The 21,112-nt window shown below is 41.5% G+C and overlaps 1 protein-coding gene across 1 annotated transcript; it reads left to right on the top strand.

Annotated features, from left to right (window-relative positions):
• The first annotated feature begins 3,091 nt into the window (after positions 1 to 3,091).
• LOC124118863 lies at positions 3,092 to 20,680 on the top strand. The gene is made up of 2 exons (XM_046481156.2): positions 3,092 to 3,482; positions 18,712 to 20,680. Exons 1-2 carry the CDS (start codon positions 3,414 to 3,416, stop codon positions 19,159 to 19,161), a joined length of 519 nt encoding a protein of 172 aa, XP_046337112.1. The 5' UTR covers positions 3,092 to 3,413; the 3' UTR covers positions 19,162 to 20,680.
• The last annotated feature ends 432 nt before the right edge of the window (positions 20,681 to 21,112 follow it).

Genomic DNA, 21,112 nt, shown 5'->3' with positions numbered 1-21,112 from the left:
AAGAGGTCTTCAAAATTGTTAATTCCTCTCTTCGTTGATAAGATACCCCCCTCCAGCCACTTGAAGAGATGATGAAAAAACATTAAATCTTCTTTGCACCCGACAACAAAATATTTAAAAATGTCTGTTCCAGGTTTTTGCTGAGCTGAAACTTCAAGAGATACTTATCAGTGTACCCCCTACTTCACCTGAGGAATCATGCAGGACACTAACACGTATTGAGGTAACCTTGTTAGCACTGATACATTTGAGGATGCAACTCACAATTTCAAAAGAGTTTCCAACGTATTACATCTAACACTCAAGGCTACTCAACAGGATGCATTTGCTATCATTAACATGCTCAAAACGAACAGCCAGACACTGGATCTCAAATGAAGCAATGAGTTTGAAAAGGTTGTACAACAAAGTTGAAAAAATAGTGCAATACTTTTTTTGCGCATAGAAACGTTGACACACTGATGAAACTGTAGCTTTGTCAATAGCAAAGATATAAATGGGAGGTGAAGATGGCTTTACCACTTGCAACAGTAAAGTTTTCAATGTCATTCTCCTTTCTCAATGGTGAATGTGAAGATGGATTTACAACTTCCAACAGTAAAGTCCCCGTTGTCGTTTTCCTTTCTGATTTCGCGATAAAACAGTGTTCTATCATGGCGTCCCGATTCGAACATGCGTTCGCAATTTGATTACGTCATACATTGGACGACGTTATATTTGAGAGGCGAGTGTTTGGTGAGTTGTTCCCCATAGATGTTGCTGGGCAATGCAGATAAACGCGATGGCTGAACGATCGCACCCAAAAGCGGGAGAGATATGACAATCGGTACTGGGAGAATAGGTACCGGTAATCGACATGAGGATTGTTAGAATATGCGGGATACACCAACCTGAGGTCGGATTCTACTGTAGGCGTTATCATTATTTAAATACGGGTAAATATTTCTTTAAAGCCTCTACACTTTATCATCATCTTTAAAGAGGCTGTACATAATGTTGATATCTCTTATGAGAAATAAACGACTCGTGGTCGTTGTTTATGGTACAATAAAATACTGCAGGGAGAATATACAACTCGCGGCTGCGCCCGTCATGGTCTATTCTCCCTGCAGTGTTTTATTGTAATCGGAGCTGCGCCCCTCATGGTCTATTCTCCCTGCAGTGTTTTATTGTAATCGGAGCTGCGCCCCTCATGGTCTATTCTCCCTGCAGTGTTTTATTGTAATCGGAGCTGCGCCCCTCATGGTCTATTCTCCCTGCAGTGTTTTATTGTTATCGGGGCTGCGCCCCTCATGGATTTTTTTTTATCCCTTAAGTGTTTTATTTTACCACACAGTGTTTTATTGTAATCGGGGCTGCGGCCCTCATGGTCTATTCTCCCAGCAGTGTTTTATTGTACGATAAAAAACGACCACGAGTCGTTTATTTCTTAAATATACTAGCGGATAAAAGTAACTGTGCTTCAAATAAAGTGGTGTAAATGCTTTGTTTTTGAAAATACAAATTCATTGACTAATTGAGACTATTGTACACAGCTAGACGAACCGTATCATTCATGTTGAGTTTATTGTACACAACTAGACGAACCGTATCATTCATGTTGAATTTATTGTACACAGCTAGACGAACCGTATCATTCATACTGAGCCTATTATACACAGCTAAAAACGCCGTATCATTCATGTTGAGCTTGTACCGGGGCTGCATGTTTTTAACCCTCTTCGTATTTTAGCCCATGGACTTAAATCAAATTGAAAAATGATCTATCTCCCTCACCGGATTTACTTCAACGTGTCTCGTAGCTTGATATTCTGAATACTCTGTGGGACATTTTAAACGCATCCGCATTGGTTTGTTACATTTTTTACAGTTTCAATATTGAAAGTGTTCTTGACTCATAAATTTTCAAGTTGAAAAAGAGAATCATGTCTTATGTTCTCTCATTCAATTTGTAAGTATTGTTTTATTGAACATGGGATATTCATTTTTCCTATCATATTTTTGTCCTCTTTCGTTTTTTATCCCTTGGTTTAAACTTGGATAAAATGTTACTCAATTAAATAGGAAAAATCTGTAATTAAACCTAGGGCTGTGCACAGCTGGAAACACTGCATCATTCCCTGAGACTAGTGTACACAGTTTGAAAGAGCGTCTCATGCAGAATGAGCCTACTGGAGCAAGCTGGAAACACTGCATCATTCCCTGAGACTAGTGTACACAGTTTGAAAGAGCGTCTCATGCAGAATGAGCCTACTGTAGCAAGCTAGAAAAACGGAATCATTCATGTTGAGGCTGTACACAGCTTTAATTATCGCGAACACCCCGAGACTTCACCTTTTTCCCTTTCCCTTTGCAAATAGTTATCATCTTGATCTCAAGGACAGAAAATATAAAATTTGAGTAAATGAACTAGAGAACAACAATAGCAAACACGGGAAGTGAGATGGACACAAAGTAAACGAACGCCGGCATGTATACCATTATTCTCACTCTCCTTCATGTTTCATGTTAACTGATCCGTAGACATGTAGGCACAGTTTGTATGAATCTGTCGGCACTAAAGGGCTCCAGTGGTCTTACAAAATGAAACTATGAATCATTCTTTGTGCTCTCACAGTGTGCCATGGTTCGCGCACACAGACCTGGCGTGTAAAAGACACTCCTCCACATACTTACATTGCTACCTCAGCGCACTAAACATTCTTTAGAAACTGTTTCTCCGTTGTTGTCTTACGTCTTCGTTCTGTGAGTACTTTGAGTTCTGTGAGTACTGTGAGTACTGTGAGTTCTGTGAGTACTGTGAGTACTGTGAGTACTGTGAGTTCTGTGAGTACTGTGAGTACTGTGAGTACTGTGAGTTCTGTGAGTTCTGTGAGTACTGTGAGTACTGTGAGTTCTGTGAGTACTGTGAGTTCTGTGAGTACTGTGAGTACTGTGAGTACTGTGAGTACTGTGAGTACTGTGAGTACTGTGAGTTCTGTGAGTACTGTGAGTACTGTGAGTTCTGTGAGTACTGTGAGTTCTGTGAGTACTGTGAGTACTGTGAGTACTGTGAGTACTGTGAGTACTGTGAGTACTGTGAGGTGGGTGAGGAGGTGGTTGGGGGAGGCATACGCCTGGTAGACATACGCAGTACATAACCCAGTACCAACATTCAGTATATTCTAGGAGTATACGCGTGTGTGTCTCTCTGTGTATGTGTTTGATTGGCACACCACGTGACAGCCAGCAGGCAAGTGACGAATACAACCGTTCTTGTGAGGAACATAGCTCGTATATCATATCCAGGCCCCGCCCCTCGCCCCGCCATAGATCCACCGCCTCGGGCAGATTATCCGTATAAAAAGCGAAAGTCGCCAGGCGCGAACTAAAACTCATTCAACTGGAGTAATCAGCGTGCTTATCATCTGTTCATGACTTTCAAGCTGCCTACATTTGACTCGTATTTCGCAGTGACTATGGAATTACCCAAACTGATTCTGGTGAGCATGTTTACGTATTTCAAACTATGTCCACATTATACGACCTTACGTGTTACTGAAGTATGTGGGTATTTCTAACAAAAATATCTGGAAAAATAATATCATAGAACTGACACTAGGTTCACCGTCCATTTCTAGTTACACACATTGCTCTAACTTACGTAGATTACCTAGGAATATGTTAACGTAGAAGTCACACCATGTCAATATCTAGGAATATACTAATGTAGAAGTCACACCATGTCAATATCTAGGACTATACTAACGAAGAAGTCATACCAGGGCAATATCTAGGAATATACTAATGTAGAAGTCACATCATTTCAATATCTAGGACTATACTAACGAAGAAGTCATACAAGGGCAATATCTAGGAAACTACTAATGAAGACGTCATACCAGGGCAATATCTAGGAATATACTAATGTAGAAGTCATACCAGGGCAATATCTAGGAATATACTAATGTAGAAGTCACACCATGTCAATATCTAGGACTATACTAACGAAGAAGTCATACCAGGGCAATATCTAGGAATATACCAATGTAGAAGTCACATCATTTCAATATCTAGGACTATACTAACGAAGAAGTCATACCAGGGCAATATCTAGGAAACTACTAATGAAGACGTCATACCAGGGCAATATCTAGGAATATACTAATGTAGAAGTCACACCATGTCAATATCTAGGAATATACTAATCTAGAAGTCACACCATGTCAATATCTAGGAATATACTAATGAAGACGTCATACCAGAGCAATATCTAGGAATATACTAACGAAGAAGTCATACAGGGCAATATCTAGAAATATACTAATGAAGACGTCATACCGGGGTCGTGCCTAGGAATATACTCACGAAGAAGTCACACCATGTCAATATCTAGGAATATACTAACGAAGAAGTAACACCATGTCAATATCTAGGAATATACTAATGAAGACGTCATACCAGGGCAATATCTAGGAATACACTAATGAAGAAGTCATACCAGGGCAATATCTAGGAATATACTAATGAAGAAGTCATACCAGGGTCGTACCTAGGAATATACTAACGTAGAAGTCATACCAGGGTCGTACCGAGGAATATACAGATGTAGAAGCCATACCAGGGCAATATCTAGGAATATACAGATGTAGAAGCCATACCAGGGCAATATCTAGGAATATACAGATGTAGAAGCCATACCAGGGCAATATCTAGGAATATACAGATGTAGAAGCCATACCAGGGCAATATCTAGGAATATACAGATGTAGAAGCCATACCAGGGCAATATCTAGGAATATACAGATGTAGAAACCATACCAGGGCAATATCTAGGAATATGCTGACTAATACCGGGATTCTGGAGAATACCAATGACAGAGAATGTTGGCGTTATACGTTACCTGCAATACGAGCTGACTGGCGCGTTAATGACCGTGCAAGGTGAATGTGAAGGCTATAAAACGCGGCGTCTGTTACGGCGGTGTGTTATGTGCGTGTTTTATGTGTGGCATTGTTAGATGTACATTGTGCACTGTAAAACCACTTCATAAATACTATTAAATGGAATGAGTAAATTCTGCTAATGTATTTATGAGGTTTCACAGAATTGTGAATGAAATATGTAGGAGGCTTAAACTCAGGCCAAGAGCATCTTAGCCAACATGACGCTTGGGGAGATCTTCATTAGCTGCCAAACATTGCAAACATGTCAACAGAGAGGGTCATATCAATAGTCAGCACAGAGGTTCATATCAATAGTCAACACAGAGGTTCATTTCAATAGTCAGCACAGAGGCTCATATCAATAGTCAACACAGAGGTTCATATCAATAGTCAACACAGAGGCTCATATCAATAGTCAAAACAGAGGTTCATATCAATAGTCAACACAGAGGTTCATATCAATAGTCAACACAGAGGCTCATATCAATAGTCAAAACAGAGGTTCATATCTATAGTCAACACAGAGGTTCATATCAATAGTCAACACAGAGGCTCATATCAATAGACAACACAGAGGTTCAAATCACTTAGTACATGGCCTTCGTCCTCTATATCATGCTGGCAGAAGAAATCAGTGTGGTTGCGTCAAGATTAGCCTAGGGCGTACCCCGCTACATGCCTCTATGACAAGGGAATGGGAGATTAGCGTACAACCAGTGAGTGTGAGTCTTAATCTGTAGTACATGAATGTAAATATGTAATTATTAACAAACCTGCCACGTTCATGCAACCTTCCACTGTGAATGAGTTTGTGTGTTGTGGAGATGACTGGATGAACATGCTGACCCTGTTCTGACAAGAGTATATATGGCTACAGCTGAATCTTGTATGTGCTGAGTGTGTGTGCGTGCGTGCGTGCGTGCGTGCGTGCGTTTTTGGGGGGATTTTTTTTGGGGGGGAGGGGGGGGGGGGGGGGGGGGGATAGGGGAATGGTATTCAATGCCACGGACTGGTTATGTATGTTGGCTAAAACGAAAACGATTTGCATCCCTGGACTGACTGTTTGTCACACGGGGGATGTGCTAGTCTGGGGGGGCTACAAGTACGCTGTTCCTGTTATGCCTACATCCATCTCAACTAAGAAATTGTCACAGAATAAAGGAAAACTAATGATATTGAAGATACGTCAGTGACACCACTGGACCAGTGGATGCCGACGTCATTACTGAGATGACGCTTCATACGAAGCTTAGTAGTATTGACGTTATGTCAAGCGAACACATGTTACACCATCTTCCATCCATTACATTGATTTAAGGTATCCACTTCCAACATGAAACTGAATTGAGTCCATGTGACACCAACTAACGCTATATGCCCTCTGGGGAGACCCCTGCAGTCAGGTTTTAGGTGGGTGGGGGCAGCAGTAAGTGGGCATTGACGGCTACCTTCCATGTCCAAACTTTCCGAAGGCTTACATCACGTCGGACAAGGATGCCTACTTTTATACCACCTTACATTATACACTTGTGGGATATTTACGACCTTGGTCATTTAACCTTGTAAGGATTGCGGGATTAGTGTTCTGTCGTGTGGTGCACGGGGTTCTGCGACCATTAAAGGCGCCGGGCCACTGAGATGGTGACAGTGTGTTCAGGTGCATGCTGTAACACGTCATTAAGAAGAACAGGTTTCTATTCCGAGGACCCCTAAGCCTTGCATGGGAGTGATGGTGCATATATTTAATACTGTACACTATCTGCATATGTTATCCCCCAACAGAGTGTTTGGATTTCCGTCACATACGTATTTGACAGATTTATGTCACAGGCATCAGGGTGTAGAACTATCGGGTAGTCAGTAGGATATGTGGAACTATGTTCCACATGCTAATTAAGGAATACATTCATACATGGCTGAGTAATAGATCCAAATTTCGGCAAGGGTCGGCCGTGTTAACATTGGATACAATTTTTGTGAGTTGTTTTAATGACGACAATGGAGGATAAAAAAGCAAAGTGAGTTTCATACAAAGTGTGAAAGTCTACCATAGATGTAAGATGAGGAACGCGTCTAAATAAAGGGTCAATTAGGAGATTCGAAAACATCCAACTAAGGCAAGACCTTTCTGGCTGACTGACCATTGACAATGATAACACTTGATAACACTTAATGTAAGACAGTGTAACTCCACATCAGTGTCTTGCCAGTGTGATCAACACACGAACCAACAGCCTGAGAGGAAATTGTGTCAAGCTGCACTGTCAGTGCTACTTCCGCAATGATCTCTATCTAGCAACAGTACTTCACGACGCGGCCCCGACTGCATTAGCCAACAACAATGTTGATACTGTTTTCCCTGAAGTAACGGTCATCCCTGGCTGTATTGGCAACTCTCACTTCAGGACAGATAACAAACTATTTTGAATTTAAACCGTTTGATGAGCAACCAGTGATCAGGCCGCGGGCAAATAGACCTATTCTTCTGGTTGCTAACCCCCTATAGTTTAAGGCAATATGTGGTATCTATATACAGTTATAGTGTCACCTGGCGCAAGCACTTGTTAATATATTCCTAAGTGATATGATACAGACACAATGATTGATATGTTCCAGGGGTGAGGCTTGGCGCTTAGTTTTCTGTATGTTTATTCCGGGAACCAGTGCAAAAATCAAAGTGACCATGTGACGTCATGTCAGAGAGAAAGTGTAACCCTCATGATGATAAGCGGATTTTGTACAACCACATGTGCCATACATGTAAAATCAAAATTAGACACTCGTATCGTAAGTCTTGCGTAAACATCATATAGTGTTTGAGCAATACGATCCACCCACGGACCAGATCTAGAACGCTATTTACCTTGCCGCATCGTCATCATATTCAGCTGTATTGTATTTTCAGTATTAGAGTAGTGTTCTGGGCTGATTCGTACAGATATATACGATATGAGATATATTGATACATAAGAGTCCAAAGCCGGTTTTAGGATAGGCAGCCCTACCACTGACAATGCTGTTATCTTACCTTCTACAACACAGAATTAGATAGGCTTTGGGTTTCATAAAATTAGAACTTAATAGTGAAGATGGACTGTTGTGTGTTCTCATAAAAAATAGAGGCTATGTTATTAAGATTTCATAATTAACGTCGCCTTTGGCCAAGGATATCTATTAAACCCATTTCTATTTTCATTCTTCAAAAATAAGTGAGTACATCAAATTCATGGAAACTGCACAGATGGCAGACAATTGTATCCCGCAACTATTTTGTCTTGTTTGTTCGGATGATAGTGTCATCTTCTCGAGCACAACAGCTGGCTTGCAAAAAAGCACCCAAATGTAGTAGATAATTAGTGTGCGCTGTCGACACTTTCTGTCAATATGGATAAAACAAACATAAACTGCAAGGAAAAAGAAAACATACTTTTGAAAATTGCATTTGACAAAGCAATTACAAACGTTATCAAGATGTTACTAGTAGGCTGAAAACAATTGCAGAAATACTGCAAACGTATGGTCCCAAACACAACTTTAATTCCCTTATCAAAAACATCAGCATCGAATAACCATGGCTTGTTTGTTTCATCTTTAGCCACCATCACACTTGCGTGCTGACTTTCCTTTTAGTTTAGTAGTATTTAAACACGATGTTACCGTATCCAATAAGGTTAGCGCTATAGAGGAAATTTGTGGAAGTTGTTACATATTGTTCTATACATACCCAGGTGTTTATCTCAAACACAGATCAACGTACACTGCAACGTACAAGCCAAGACATTTTATTTGGCAGTAAGTGTTAAGTAATGTTACATATGACGTTCTTTTCAAAATAGTAGATACAAAAATATGACCGATTTTGTTATATAGCCCCGAATCGGAATATTTCGATCCTGTATGATACACGGCACACACACACACAGTGTGTGTGTGTGTGTGTGTGTGTGTGTGTGTGTGTGTGTGTGTGTGTGTGTGTGTGTGTGTGTGTGTGTGTGTGTGTGTCTATCTGTGTGTCTGTCTCTGTGTGCCGTGTATCATACAGGATCGAAATATATATATATCCCTGGACCAGAGTTTTAGGTGTAACTCTCGCACACTCAATGCATCCATATATAGTCAATATGGAGGACTTCTCATTTGCAATTTTAGTTATATAAGGGTTAATTAGGTAAAATATGAAATATGCCACCAACAATATACCTTAGCAACAATATACCCTAGCAACTGTTAGAGGATACGTTTCTAAGATAACAAATGGAAAAGTAGCTGGTTAATAATGGTCAATGTTGTACAAAAGTGGATATAGTGTCTATTACCTTGTAAAACATGTAGACTAGCCTAGTCGTTTTTCGCCTTTGAAAAAGGCATGGTTCCCTGTCCACTTCTGGACAAGCTGATATCATTTCTACTGTCAATTCTGAATTATTGTCGAGGGTTATCTTTCAGATTTCACGTAAGTTTAGAGCGGGGTTTTTCTTGATTTAATTGCAGCGCACATGATCTATATATTGAACCAGACAGATATGTAGACATTTACGAGAACACGGAACTTGTAAACAATGTTGAAATGGTGTTGTTGACTAAGAATTGTGCTTTTTATGTGTGTGTCCAACTTTAAATGATTTTAAAATATTATTATATATCACAGATTATTTCTATCCAATCCCGAGTATTTGTTTTAATGTGTATACATTCGATTTCTAAGGAAGGGCTGGACCTTCAGGAATGGGGGCTGGTGGTGCTGGTTCTCTAGTGGCTGTTGTGTATTTACGGATTGTGAAGGTGTACTGTAGCATACATAGATCAATGACATGTGATGGGAAATGAATCACAAGAAATTGATCTCGGTACATGTCCTGTGCAATGATACTAAGAACATGTATCGATTTGTAACGCAACCAAGATAACTATAGGCATATAGCCTTTTCAGTACAATGCAGAACGATTGACTTTCTCGAGTTGGGGCTGCATGGAACACAGGGCACTGTAAACGCTCTTTCTAATAACACCCAGGACATTTTCAAATGGTTGCCGGGGGCAAAACGATTTCAGTCTCAACTTTGATGCCCACAGGGGACACGTGTGACGGATCGTGTGTCGTTGCGATGACAACACCTTGTAAACAAAGTCTTGCTAGCCAATGATGATGGATGTCATCAAAAATAGTGAAGCGTGTATATGAACGTGCAGGTTGCCTTGTCAAACAGATTGTCCACGGACCCTTGAGCGCTACAATCATATATTGGTATATGCCTAAATGATATTCCATTATACTGCCTTATATAGTGTGAATGTATAGGACTAAATGGTCAACGTATACATAATGCAATACATGTACAACAACATCATTAGGCCGCGGGCTCTATGTTGAGTTATTGCGCCTCGAAGTCTATCCTATACATCATGTTTGGCCCATGACGTATGGCATCTCACTCCATGGAAACCAAATAGGCAAGGACCGTCGACGTGTAGGTATTATTATATGTCATATGTCGGCACTGACCTGTATCACGTATCGGGACAGTGCCTGTATTTAGTGGTCGTTGAACACGCCAATTTATCACTACAGAGTGAGGGTATAACTAACGCACATCACGGGACGTTATGTAGAGACTGCCACGCGAATGTGTTTTGGGATGGTAAACATCCTGTATTAGGATTAAACGTTGTATTAGCGAGCCTTAGCTAGTTAAACACACAGTGTATATTCCTAATGCAGAGTATATATCACATACATGTAATGGGTAGATTTCTCAACAAGACAACTAACGGATAACGGTTTCCTTGAGGTCATTTACGGATACAGTTGCAAATATAAAAGGTCATGAAGGCACTAGGCCCACTTTCAATGTTTACAAACAAAAATGGCTATCTATAGGCGATGATGTCAGAGTTGACGATCGGGACAAATTACTTGGGTAACTGGTATCATTATCAAAATAATAGTCTAAGATACTGAAAATCGGTGTCTATAATGGGCGTGGTTGACCATTTCACAAGTGTAGGCAACTTTAGCGACATAAATTACGAAGAAATCTAACGAGGATCAGTTCCCGTATCTGTACGTATGGCTTTTCTCGATTAAAAGACGATGGATTTGTCCAAAATATGTCGGAAACTTTACCTTGTTTAATTTTGCGACCGTGTCTGACTGCATTTCGTAATCCCGTTACAAAACTTTAAGAAGGGCCAAGCAGACTCCAAACAAAAGTAACCTCTGATAGACTAGAATAGCTTCCCTTACATAAAGGGGACCGATGGATTACCGCGACAGGTGATCACTGACAAAGTTAAGGATTTATCCAAAGGCAATTGTCTCTTTGTCTAGATCTACATGGTAGTCTAAAAGAAACTTTACTACTCAGAATTTGCTGAAGATCAAGTTTTGATGATATAAAAAAATCCTCCAACAAATAAAGATTCAAATACACAATGATTGGGTAACCCCTATAGGACCTCAATTTCAAAACAAACCGGCAGGGACATGCAGTCATGAGCATGATGTGCACGAGGTACTTGCAAACTTGTTTGGATGTATTGTGACGGATTCGTTGTACATCATTATTAGAGACCACAACATTTGCTACTGAGAGGACGTCATCACTTCGTGACTGCCACCACACTCATACATGATTTGCGGAACAACAATGGCGTTAACGTTTCTACTCAGACAATGCAGAGTCGTCACCGTCAGGCTGGTCTCCGATCACGGAGGGCATGCAGTCGCATCCCACTGACCCGGCATCACAGACTGGCACGTTTGGGTTGGACCGAAGAACACCGCTATTTGACAGACCAGGACTGGGCTTCAGTACTTCTCACTGATGAATCAAGATAATGTCTAGACTTCACAGATCGTCGTGCCCGAGTGTGGCGTAGATGGCCTGTGCGTTTTCATCGAGATTTGATATTTTTTCAATCTACAGCTACATAACCAGATATTTTCTTATTTAAAACCATGAGCATGAATTTTTTTTAACGAAAAACACCTTCCAACAAAGTAATTTTTGTGGCAGGCAATTTTGTTTCAACAGTTTTTTAAGAATTTCCTTTTTTCGATAAAATCCCAAGAGCAGGGGACCATTAATTATGTCCGCTTTGAGTGGCCAGTACGGTCACCAGACCTCAGCTCTACCGAACACATGTGGATCAAGCTGGAGATCGCCCTCTCTCGACGCCTTGTCCTTCCGGCAACTCGACAGGACCTCGGCGATGCTCAAAATGAACGATGGAACAGTTTTCCCTTGGCAACCGTCCAGACACGTTTTGGGAATATGAGAAGACGGTGCCAGGCTGTGATCGCATCACGTGGATCACATACGCGCTACTAAGAGTTGATGTTTTGGACAATGAATATTGTTTTCGTAATTTTTTTACGTTTCAGTTTTGGTCAGATACTCCCATTTTAACAGGTGGTCTTACTGACTATTGGTCACACGTTGTTTGTTGTCATTGTGTGATTTATGACACGGACTTTTTTTCACTGAACATGTCTTCAAGCAATATTGCGTCTTTGGCTATTTCAGCAAATGCACACAGTATGACGTATTGCCTTTTCAAGTGGTGAGCCTAAGCAAACTTTGAGCAGTATATATTTACCAGTTGTCACTTGGGGGGCACGGGTGGCCCAGTTGTCTAAGGCGCCGCGATTCGCTGTGCAGAGTTGCGTCCCTTGGGCACGCCAAAAACCTATGATTGTGGGTTCGAATCCCGGTTCGCCCTAATTTTGTTTCTAGGTTTGTCAGCACCATACCCTTGCTCGTGGGTTCCGCCGAAGTGGTGAACATCTGAAACCTGCATCACTTTGGGCTTACCTCCCACATTAAGCTGACAAGCCGTGATATAACTGGAGCACTGTTAAAAGCGGCGTTAAACCAAACTCACTCACTCACGTGGCGTTGTAACTGTAGTTATCTGTCACTGTATAACCAACTCACTTCACGTGGCGTTGTAAATGTAGATGTCTGTCACAGTATAACCAACTCACTTCGCGTGGCGTTGTAAATGTAGATGTCTGTCACAGTAGAATCAACTCACTTCCCGTGGCGTTGTAAATGTAGATGTCTGTCACAGTATAACCAACTCACTTCACGTGGCGTTGTAAATGTAGATGTATGTCACTGTATAACCCACTCACTTCACGTGGCGTTGTAAATGTAGATGTCTGTCACTGTATAACCAACTCACTTCCCGTGGTGTTGTAAATTTAGATGTCTGTCACTGTATAACCAACTCACTCACTCACGATGCGTTGTAACTGTAGTTATCTGTCACAGTATAACCAACTCACTTCACGTGGCGTTGTAAATGTGGATGTCTGTCACTGTAGAACCAACTCACTTCACCTGGCGTTGTAAATGTAGATGTCTGTCACAGTATAACCAGCTCACTTCACGTGGCGTTGTAAATGTAGATGTCTGTCACAGTATAACCAACTCACTTCACGTGGCGTTGTAAATGGAGATGTCTGTCACTGTATAACCAACTCACTTCACGTGGCGTTGTAAATGTAGATGTCTGTCACAGTATAACCAACTCACTTCCCGTGGCGTTGTAAATGTAGATGTCTGTCACAGTATAACCAACTCACTTCCCGTGGCGTTGTAAATGTAGATGTCTGTCACTGTATAACCAACTCACTTCCCGTGGCGTTGTAAATGTAGATGTCTGTCACAGTATAACCAACTCACTTCACGTGGCGTTGTAAATGTAGATGTCTGTCACAGTATAACCAACTCACTTCGCGTGGCGTTGTAAATGTAGATGTCTGTCACAGTAGAATCAACTCACTTCCCGTGGCGTTGTAAATGTAGATGTCTGTCACAGTATAACCAACTCACTTCCCGTGGCGTTGTAAATGTAGATGTATGTCACTGTATAACCCACTCACTTCACGTGGCGTTGTAAATGTAGATGTCTGTCACTGTATAACCAACTCACTTCCCGTGGCGTTGTAAATTTAGATGTCTGTCACAGTATAACCAACTCACTCACTCACGTGGCGTTGTAACTGTAGTTATCTGTCACAGTATAACCAACTCACTTCACGTGGCGTTGTAAATGTGGATGTCTGTCACTGTATAACCCACTCACTTCACGTGGCGTTGTAAATGAAGATGTCTGTCACAGTATAACCAACTCACTTCACGTGGCGTTGTAAATGTAGATGTCTGTCACTGTATAACCAACTCACTTCACGAGGCGTTGTAAATGGAGATGTCTGTCACTGTATAACCAACTCACTTCCCGTGGCGTTGTAAATGGAGATGTCTGTCACAGTATAACCAACTCACTTCCCGTGGCGTTGTAAATGAAGATGTCTGTCACAGTATAACCAACTCACTTCACGTGGCGTTGTAAATGTAGATGTCTGTCACAGTATAACCAACTCACTTCACGTGGCGTTGTAAACGTAGATGTATGTCACTGTATAACCCACTCACTTGACGTGGCGTTGTAAATGTAGATGTCTGTCACAGTATAACCAACTCACTTCCCGTGGCGTTGTAAATGTAGATGTCTGTCACAGTATAACCAACTCACTTCCCGTGGCGTTGTAAATGTAGAGGTCTGTCACTGTATAACCAACTCACTTCACGTGGCGTTGTAAATGTAGATGTCTGTCACAGTATAACCCACTCACTTCCCGTGGCGTTGTAAATGTAGATGTCTGTCACTGTATAACCAACTCACTCACTCACGTGGCGTTGTAAATGTAGAGGTCTGTCACTGTAGAACCAACTCACTTCACGTGGCGTTGTAAATGTAGATGTATGCCATAATGTAAATAACTCACTTCACGTGGCGTTGTAAATGTAGAGGTCTGTCACAGTATAACCAACTCACTTCCCGTGGCGTTGTAAATGTAGATGTCTGTCACTGTATAACCAACTCACTTCACGTGGCGTTGTAAATGAAGATGTCTGTCACAGTATAACCAACTCACTTCACGTGGCGTTGTTAATGTAGATGTCTGTCACTGTATAACCAACTCACTTGACGTGGCGTTGTAAATGTAGATGTCTGTCACAGTATAACCAACTCACTTCCCGTGGCGTTGTAAATGTAGATGTCTGTCACTGTATAACCAACTCACTTCCCGTGGCGTTGTAAATGTAGATGTCTGTCACAGTATTACCAACTCACTTTCCGTGGCTTTGTAAATGTAGATGTCTGCCATAATGTAAATAACTCACTTCACGTGGCGTTGTAAATGTAGATGTCTGTCACTGTATAACCAACTCACTTCCCGTGGCGTTGTAAATGTAGATGTCTGTCACAGTATAACCAACTCACTTCCCGTGGCGTTGTAAATGTAGAGGTCTGTCACTGTATAACCAACTCACTTCACGTGGCGTTGTAAATGTAGATGTCTGTCACAGTATAACCAACTCACTTCACGTGGCGTTGTAAATGTAGATGTCTGTCACAGTATAACCAACTCACTTCCCGTGGCGTTGTAAATGTAGATGTCTGTCACTGTATAACCAACTCACTTCCCGTGGCGTTGTAAATTTAGATGTCTGTCACAGTATAACCAACTCACTCACTCACGTGGCGTTGTAACTGTAGTTATCTGTCACAGTATAACCAACTCACTTCACGTGGCGTTGTAAATGTGGATGTCTGTCACTGTATAACCCACTCACTTCACGTGGCGTTGTAAATGAAGATGTCTGTCACAGTATAACCAACTCACTTCACGTGGCGTTGTAAATGTAGATGTCTGTCACTGTATAACCAACTCACTTCACGAGGCGTTGTAAATGGAGATGTCTGTCACTGTATAACCAACTCACTTCCCGTGGCGTTGTAAATGGAGATGTCTGTCACAGTATAACCAACTCACTTCCCGTGGCGTTGTAAATGAAGATGTCTGTCACAGTATAACCAACTCACTTCACGTGGCGTTGTAAATGTAGATGTCTGTCACAGTATAACCAACTCACTTCACGTGGCGTTGTAAATGTAGATGTATGTCACTGTATAACCAACTCACTTGACGTGGCGTTGTAAATGTAGATGTCTGTCACAGTATAACCAACTCACTTCCCGTGGCGTTGTAAATGTAGATGTCTGTCACTGTATAACCAACTCACTTCCCGTGGCGTTGTAAATGTAGAGGTCTGTCACTGTATAACCAACTCACTTCACGTGGCGTTGTAAATGTAGATGTCTGTCACAGTATAACCCACTCACTTCCCGTGGCGTTGTAAATGTAGATGTCTGTCACTGTATAACCAACTCACTCACTCACGTGGCGTTGTAAATGTAGAGGTCTGTCACTGTAGAACCAACTCACTTCACGTGGCGTTGTAAATGTAGATGTATGCCATAATGTAAATAACTCACTTCACGTGGCGTTGTAAATGTAGAGGTCTGTCACAGTATAACCAACTCACTTCACGTGGCGTTGTAAATGGAGATGTCTGTCACTGTATAACCAACTCACTTCACGTGGCGTTGTAAATGTAGAGGTCTGTCACAGTATAACCAACTCACTTCACGTGGCGTTGTAAATGTAGATGTCTGTCACAGTATAACCAACTCACTTCACGTGGCGTTGTAAATGGAGATGTCTGTCACAGTATAACCAACTCACTTTACGTGGCGTTGTAAATGTAGATGTATGTCACTGTAGAACCAACTGACTTCACGTGGCGTTGTAAATGTAGATGTCTGTCACAGTATAACCAACTCACTTCACGTGGCGTTGTAAATGTAGATGTATGTCACTGTATAACCCACTCACTTCACGTGGCGTTGTAAATGTAGATGTCTGTCACTGTATAACCAACTCACTTCCCGTGGCGTTGTAAATTTAGATGTCTGTCACAGTATAACCAACTCACTCACTCACGTGGCGTTGTAACTGTAGTTATCTGTCACAGTATAACCAACTCACTTCACGTGGCGTTGTAAATGTGGATGTCTGTCACTGTATAACCCACTCACTTCACGTGGCGTTGTAAATGAAGATGTCTGTCACAGTATAACCAACTCACTTGACGTGGCGTTGTAAATGTAGAGTCTGTAACTCGTGAAAATATCTCCTTTCCCCCGTCACTCGATGAGAGAAACCTGTTATTTCACTAGACACGTGACATATGCTCTTTATATTTCCCTGAGTGGGTATGGCTTAGGAAGCAGTTCTTGGTGTCCTCCTCTGTCGCTGGGATAGTTGCTAAACACTACGTCAACTCATCACTCGTTTACGTGACGTCATGTGAGCCTTGTAGCTTGATACGTTTGTATAATTGCATTGCAATGTTTCAACAGCTATAACAATGATAAAATATTTCAAATATTTCCAATCTATCGACATTACTGTATATATTCCTGGCCAGCGCCCCACAGCCTATTTGTGTTATATGATAAGTAAGATTGTTTACATATGTGAGAAAGTATTTCCCGTTTCCTGAACAGTTTTGTATAAAGGTGTGAGTCGGGAGACTACATCCCTGAGGGTAACTGCTCAACTGATGGATAGATCAGCAATTGGTTACTTTGGTTAATCACTCAGCTTGAGGTGAAGAAATAAATAGTCTAGATCACGTACTCTGTGTACCCCTCTGATGTGTGTAAATTGCCACTCTGAGAGAGTTTGTTCGAATCCCGGATGGGACTCAACCACAAAAACTACTAGAATTTATACTTTACTAAGAAAATGTGTATCCCAAATATAACATTTGTTACATTTGATCACTTTATAAAAAGGCATTGTTTCGGTCATGGGAGCCGTGCCAAGTTACAGTTTTCAGAGGGGTACACAAAGTACGTGATCTAAACTACCAGTTGTCTGTCTTCCGTTTTATTGGAATCCTCGGTGGCTGAGTGGGTCAGATCGCTGACTTTGTGTGCTGGCGATTAGGTGCCTTACTCTGAGAGTTTGGGTTCGAATCCTGAATGGGTCCCAACCCCATAAAAGTACTAATATTTGTACTTTACTAACAAAGTGTTATCCGAAACATAACATTTGTTATAGTATAATAATAGGTATGTCGGCTACAAGTAACGATAAGCAAGTACCATCGTTAACACCTGAGCGATGGATTCCTGGGAAGGGTCCAAAATCACACGAGGAGCTCAGGGGAACAAATGTCTAAACTCAGTAGGCTTATTCAACAATGAACATATTTCTAGAACAAAACAAACAGATTAATTGTTTCATTAAAAAGAGTTGTAGTCTATACCGGGGAGACGTTGTGAAATCGTTATACCCATGAATATAACCTTATCAGCCTTACGATCTAAGATGTGAGGATGTTTTTGAAGCAATAAGACTTTCGCAGTTATATCGTTTAAAGATAAGCTGGCACAAACCGACACTAACGCTGCGTTTGCAATACTTCGGTTGTAGAAGATCTCAAGTTGTTCATTGTTGTAATAAATACATGTAAACAACTAACTGATATAGAATGTACACACTGAAGTAATGTAAGGCATGGCTGCTGGTATTTTAATCAGTATGCAGATACACTATTCATCCGACGGTGATGAGTACTAAGAAACAATTAGTGAAATTCATAAATACGTATATAATTAATTTCAGCTCAATGTCCTAGTGAGTGTTGCAGTGATGCATGATTGCAGTAGTGCAACAGTTTGAGAATCATTCATCGCTTTCCTCGTGTTGTTTATGTGTTTGTGGAGGTATCACCAGTCCACGTACAGTTTCACCATTAGGGAGAGCACCATTTCCCCCAGTGTGGTACCACACGATATACGTGTAATTGTTGTATGGCTTGTGACCCAGTGTACATGTCTCGCTGTATCCACTTGCAGGTCTGTCCCTTGCTGTTGTGCCTAGCAGCGCTTCCATACAGCTCTACGGATGTGTCGAAGACATGTAAAGCGTTGTGCCAGGGACCATCGGTCATCACGTATTGTCGAAGTTTGGTGAGATACTTTGAAAAGGGAAGAGTAGTGGACCATGCCAACGTAATCTTCACCTGTTGTTTGGGCTACAGCCTTGCTTCTACCGAAATCAACTACATTTCATACGAGTTTCACAACCCGGATGAACTGAACCAACTCGTTGGCATATTGAAGGAGGTTCGAAGCCTGGAGATGGCCGCCACGTATGCCAAGTGTATTCGAGATTGCAGCTGGGGCGAATTCCAGACATGGGACGTGGAAGAGGTCAAATTGTGTGTGAATGGTACGGGGAGCTGTGCTCATTACGACTGCCCTGTCGAGGTCGACACATTGGCCGCAGTTGACAAGTCAACGTAACGTTGCCGCTGATGTCGCACACAATATTGTCTGGCGTACAACGTTGATGCCATTGCATTATGACGTGCTCATCACGTGGTGCTACAGTTATCACGTTGCGTCCAACGACAGCCTGACGTGTCGTCGTGTCCCACACGGTGCACTTCGGTGTCCACCATGCCGTCGCCGTCGCCGCCGAACCACCACGTGGAGATCGTATTGTCCTAGCCAACTACTGACCAATACTATCCAACACATTTAACACATAGACTCTAAACACTATTACATGCAAGCAGTGAGGAGACCTGGGCTCCAAATGTGTGTGGCTCTCCGCAGTGTACTTCCGTCATTACCTCATGTACAATAGCTGTCGTACGTCCATCATTATAACACCGTTCCTTATTCGTTTAAAGAGAAGCATGCATGCACACCTAATCGTCGACAACATTAAACTCTATGTTTACATATCGTTACATCCATTCCTATCCAAGTGTTACTGCTATTTGCATTAACCTCTTTGTTTTAGTTGCAATACATTTTAAGTTACACACAGTTAAAAGTCAAACTGTTATTAGAAAGTCTTCTATGCGTGTTATCAGATGAGTTTTGTGAGTTATTCTACTGCTGACATTAATACCTTTGTTGAACATTTTTTAAAGTGAAAAGATCCCCTTTTACAGAGAAGTGAAAACGTTAAACCCAAATCCCGATTTGAAATAAACATGCATTCCAAGATTTGAAGATGTCTAAGCACTTGATTAGTTTGGCTAGTTCGTACCAATGTTTACTACCTGACACTTTAAATACACCACTATCTGCAGTTCATAATAATAAAGGTATACTCCTCGCGGGTAGCTCCATACTTGTGATCAAGAGTAGAAGTATGTTTCTTGAGTTCGGTGTTCTACACAGCTATGTGCACACGCATAGACAGCTGAATAATTACCACAGTCGTTGTGACCCTTCCGCTCGGAGCTGAGCTCACTACTCCCCGTTACTTACACTTTACTTAATCATTTCACGCATCAGCACATGGAGGCGCGTAAACCCGCGTTAATGTATGATCATGACAAATTGTATCACTTTCAGATAAATGTCAGATGAATCAATGAGTAGATTAAGTAGTAAAACATCGACTACTTAAACAAGATCCTTTGATGCAGCCACCCTGTGACAGAAGACTCTTGCAGGAACAGTAGTATCTACAGCATGCAGCGTCCTCGGCGTGCCGAAGTCAAGATCAGGTGGGATGGGTCACCCACATCATGGTCCCTCCCAGATTCTCCTCAGTCGAAGAGAAATAATCTCTTCGGTCGTTTTCCTTTTATTATATGTTAGTTTCAGCTTGCTTGAAGTCTGTGGATGTGCAATTATTTACGAACCAAGTGCTCCTTGTAAAATATGTCTGTACCCGTTTATGTGTGTGACAGTATTATATAATGTATTTGATACTAACCGTCTGTACATACAACTTGTGTCAAGTAACCAAAGCAAGTACTGAATATAAAAAAATATCTATGAATAAACTTTTCACTTTTCACTTTGAGTTGCTGTTGTGATTTAAGCCTCACTGACAGAAACCACACGAGTGAGTGAGTGAGTTGGATTTAACGCCGCTTTTAACAGTATTCCAGTTATATCACGGCGTGTCAGCTTAATGTGGGAGGAAAGTTCGAAGTGATGCAGGTCTCAGACGTTTACCACTTCGGTGAAACCCACGAGCACGGGTATGGTGCTGACAAACCTAGAAACATAATCGGGGCGAACCGGGATTCGAACCCACAATCATATGAAACCACACGAAGGTGTACGAACACAACGTATTGATTAATTGATATGGAGGCTAAAAAAGGATTTATTTTGATGACGTTCATCGTTTTCAAAGAATGAACGAATTTGGTATTTTCTCTTGCTGCAATACAAGTGATAAAACAGTACTTTAGACTTTTTGGTTGCTACCTCTGAGCTTTAA

The sequence above is a fragment of the Haliotis rufescens genome, unplaced genomic scaffold (genome assembly GCF_023055435.1).
Source record: "Haliotis rufescens isolate VD_foot unplaced genomic scaffold, xgHalRufe1.0.p SCAF_3, whole genome shotgun sequence".
NCBI classification, from domain to species: Eukaryota; Metazoa; Mollusca; class Gastropoda; order Lepetellida; family Haliotidae; genus Haliotis; species Haliotis rufescens.
Note: the sequence above shows the minus strand (reverse complement) of the source record. Positions and strands in the feature narration are given on the sequence as shown.

What these genes read in the sequence shown, in the direction of transcription:
- LOC124118863 (XM_046481156.2), top strand. Translation starts at nt 3,414, where the DNA reads ATGACTTTCAAGCTGCCTACATTTGACTCGTATTTCGCAGTGACTATG. An exon ending in AATTACCCAAACTGATTCTG is followed by an intron (nt 3,483 to 18,711) that starts GTGAGCATGTTT and finishes ATCCACTTGCAG; the next exon opens with GTCTGTCCCTTGCTGTTGTG.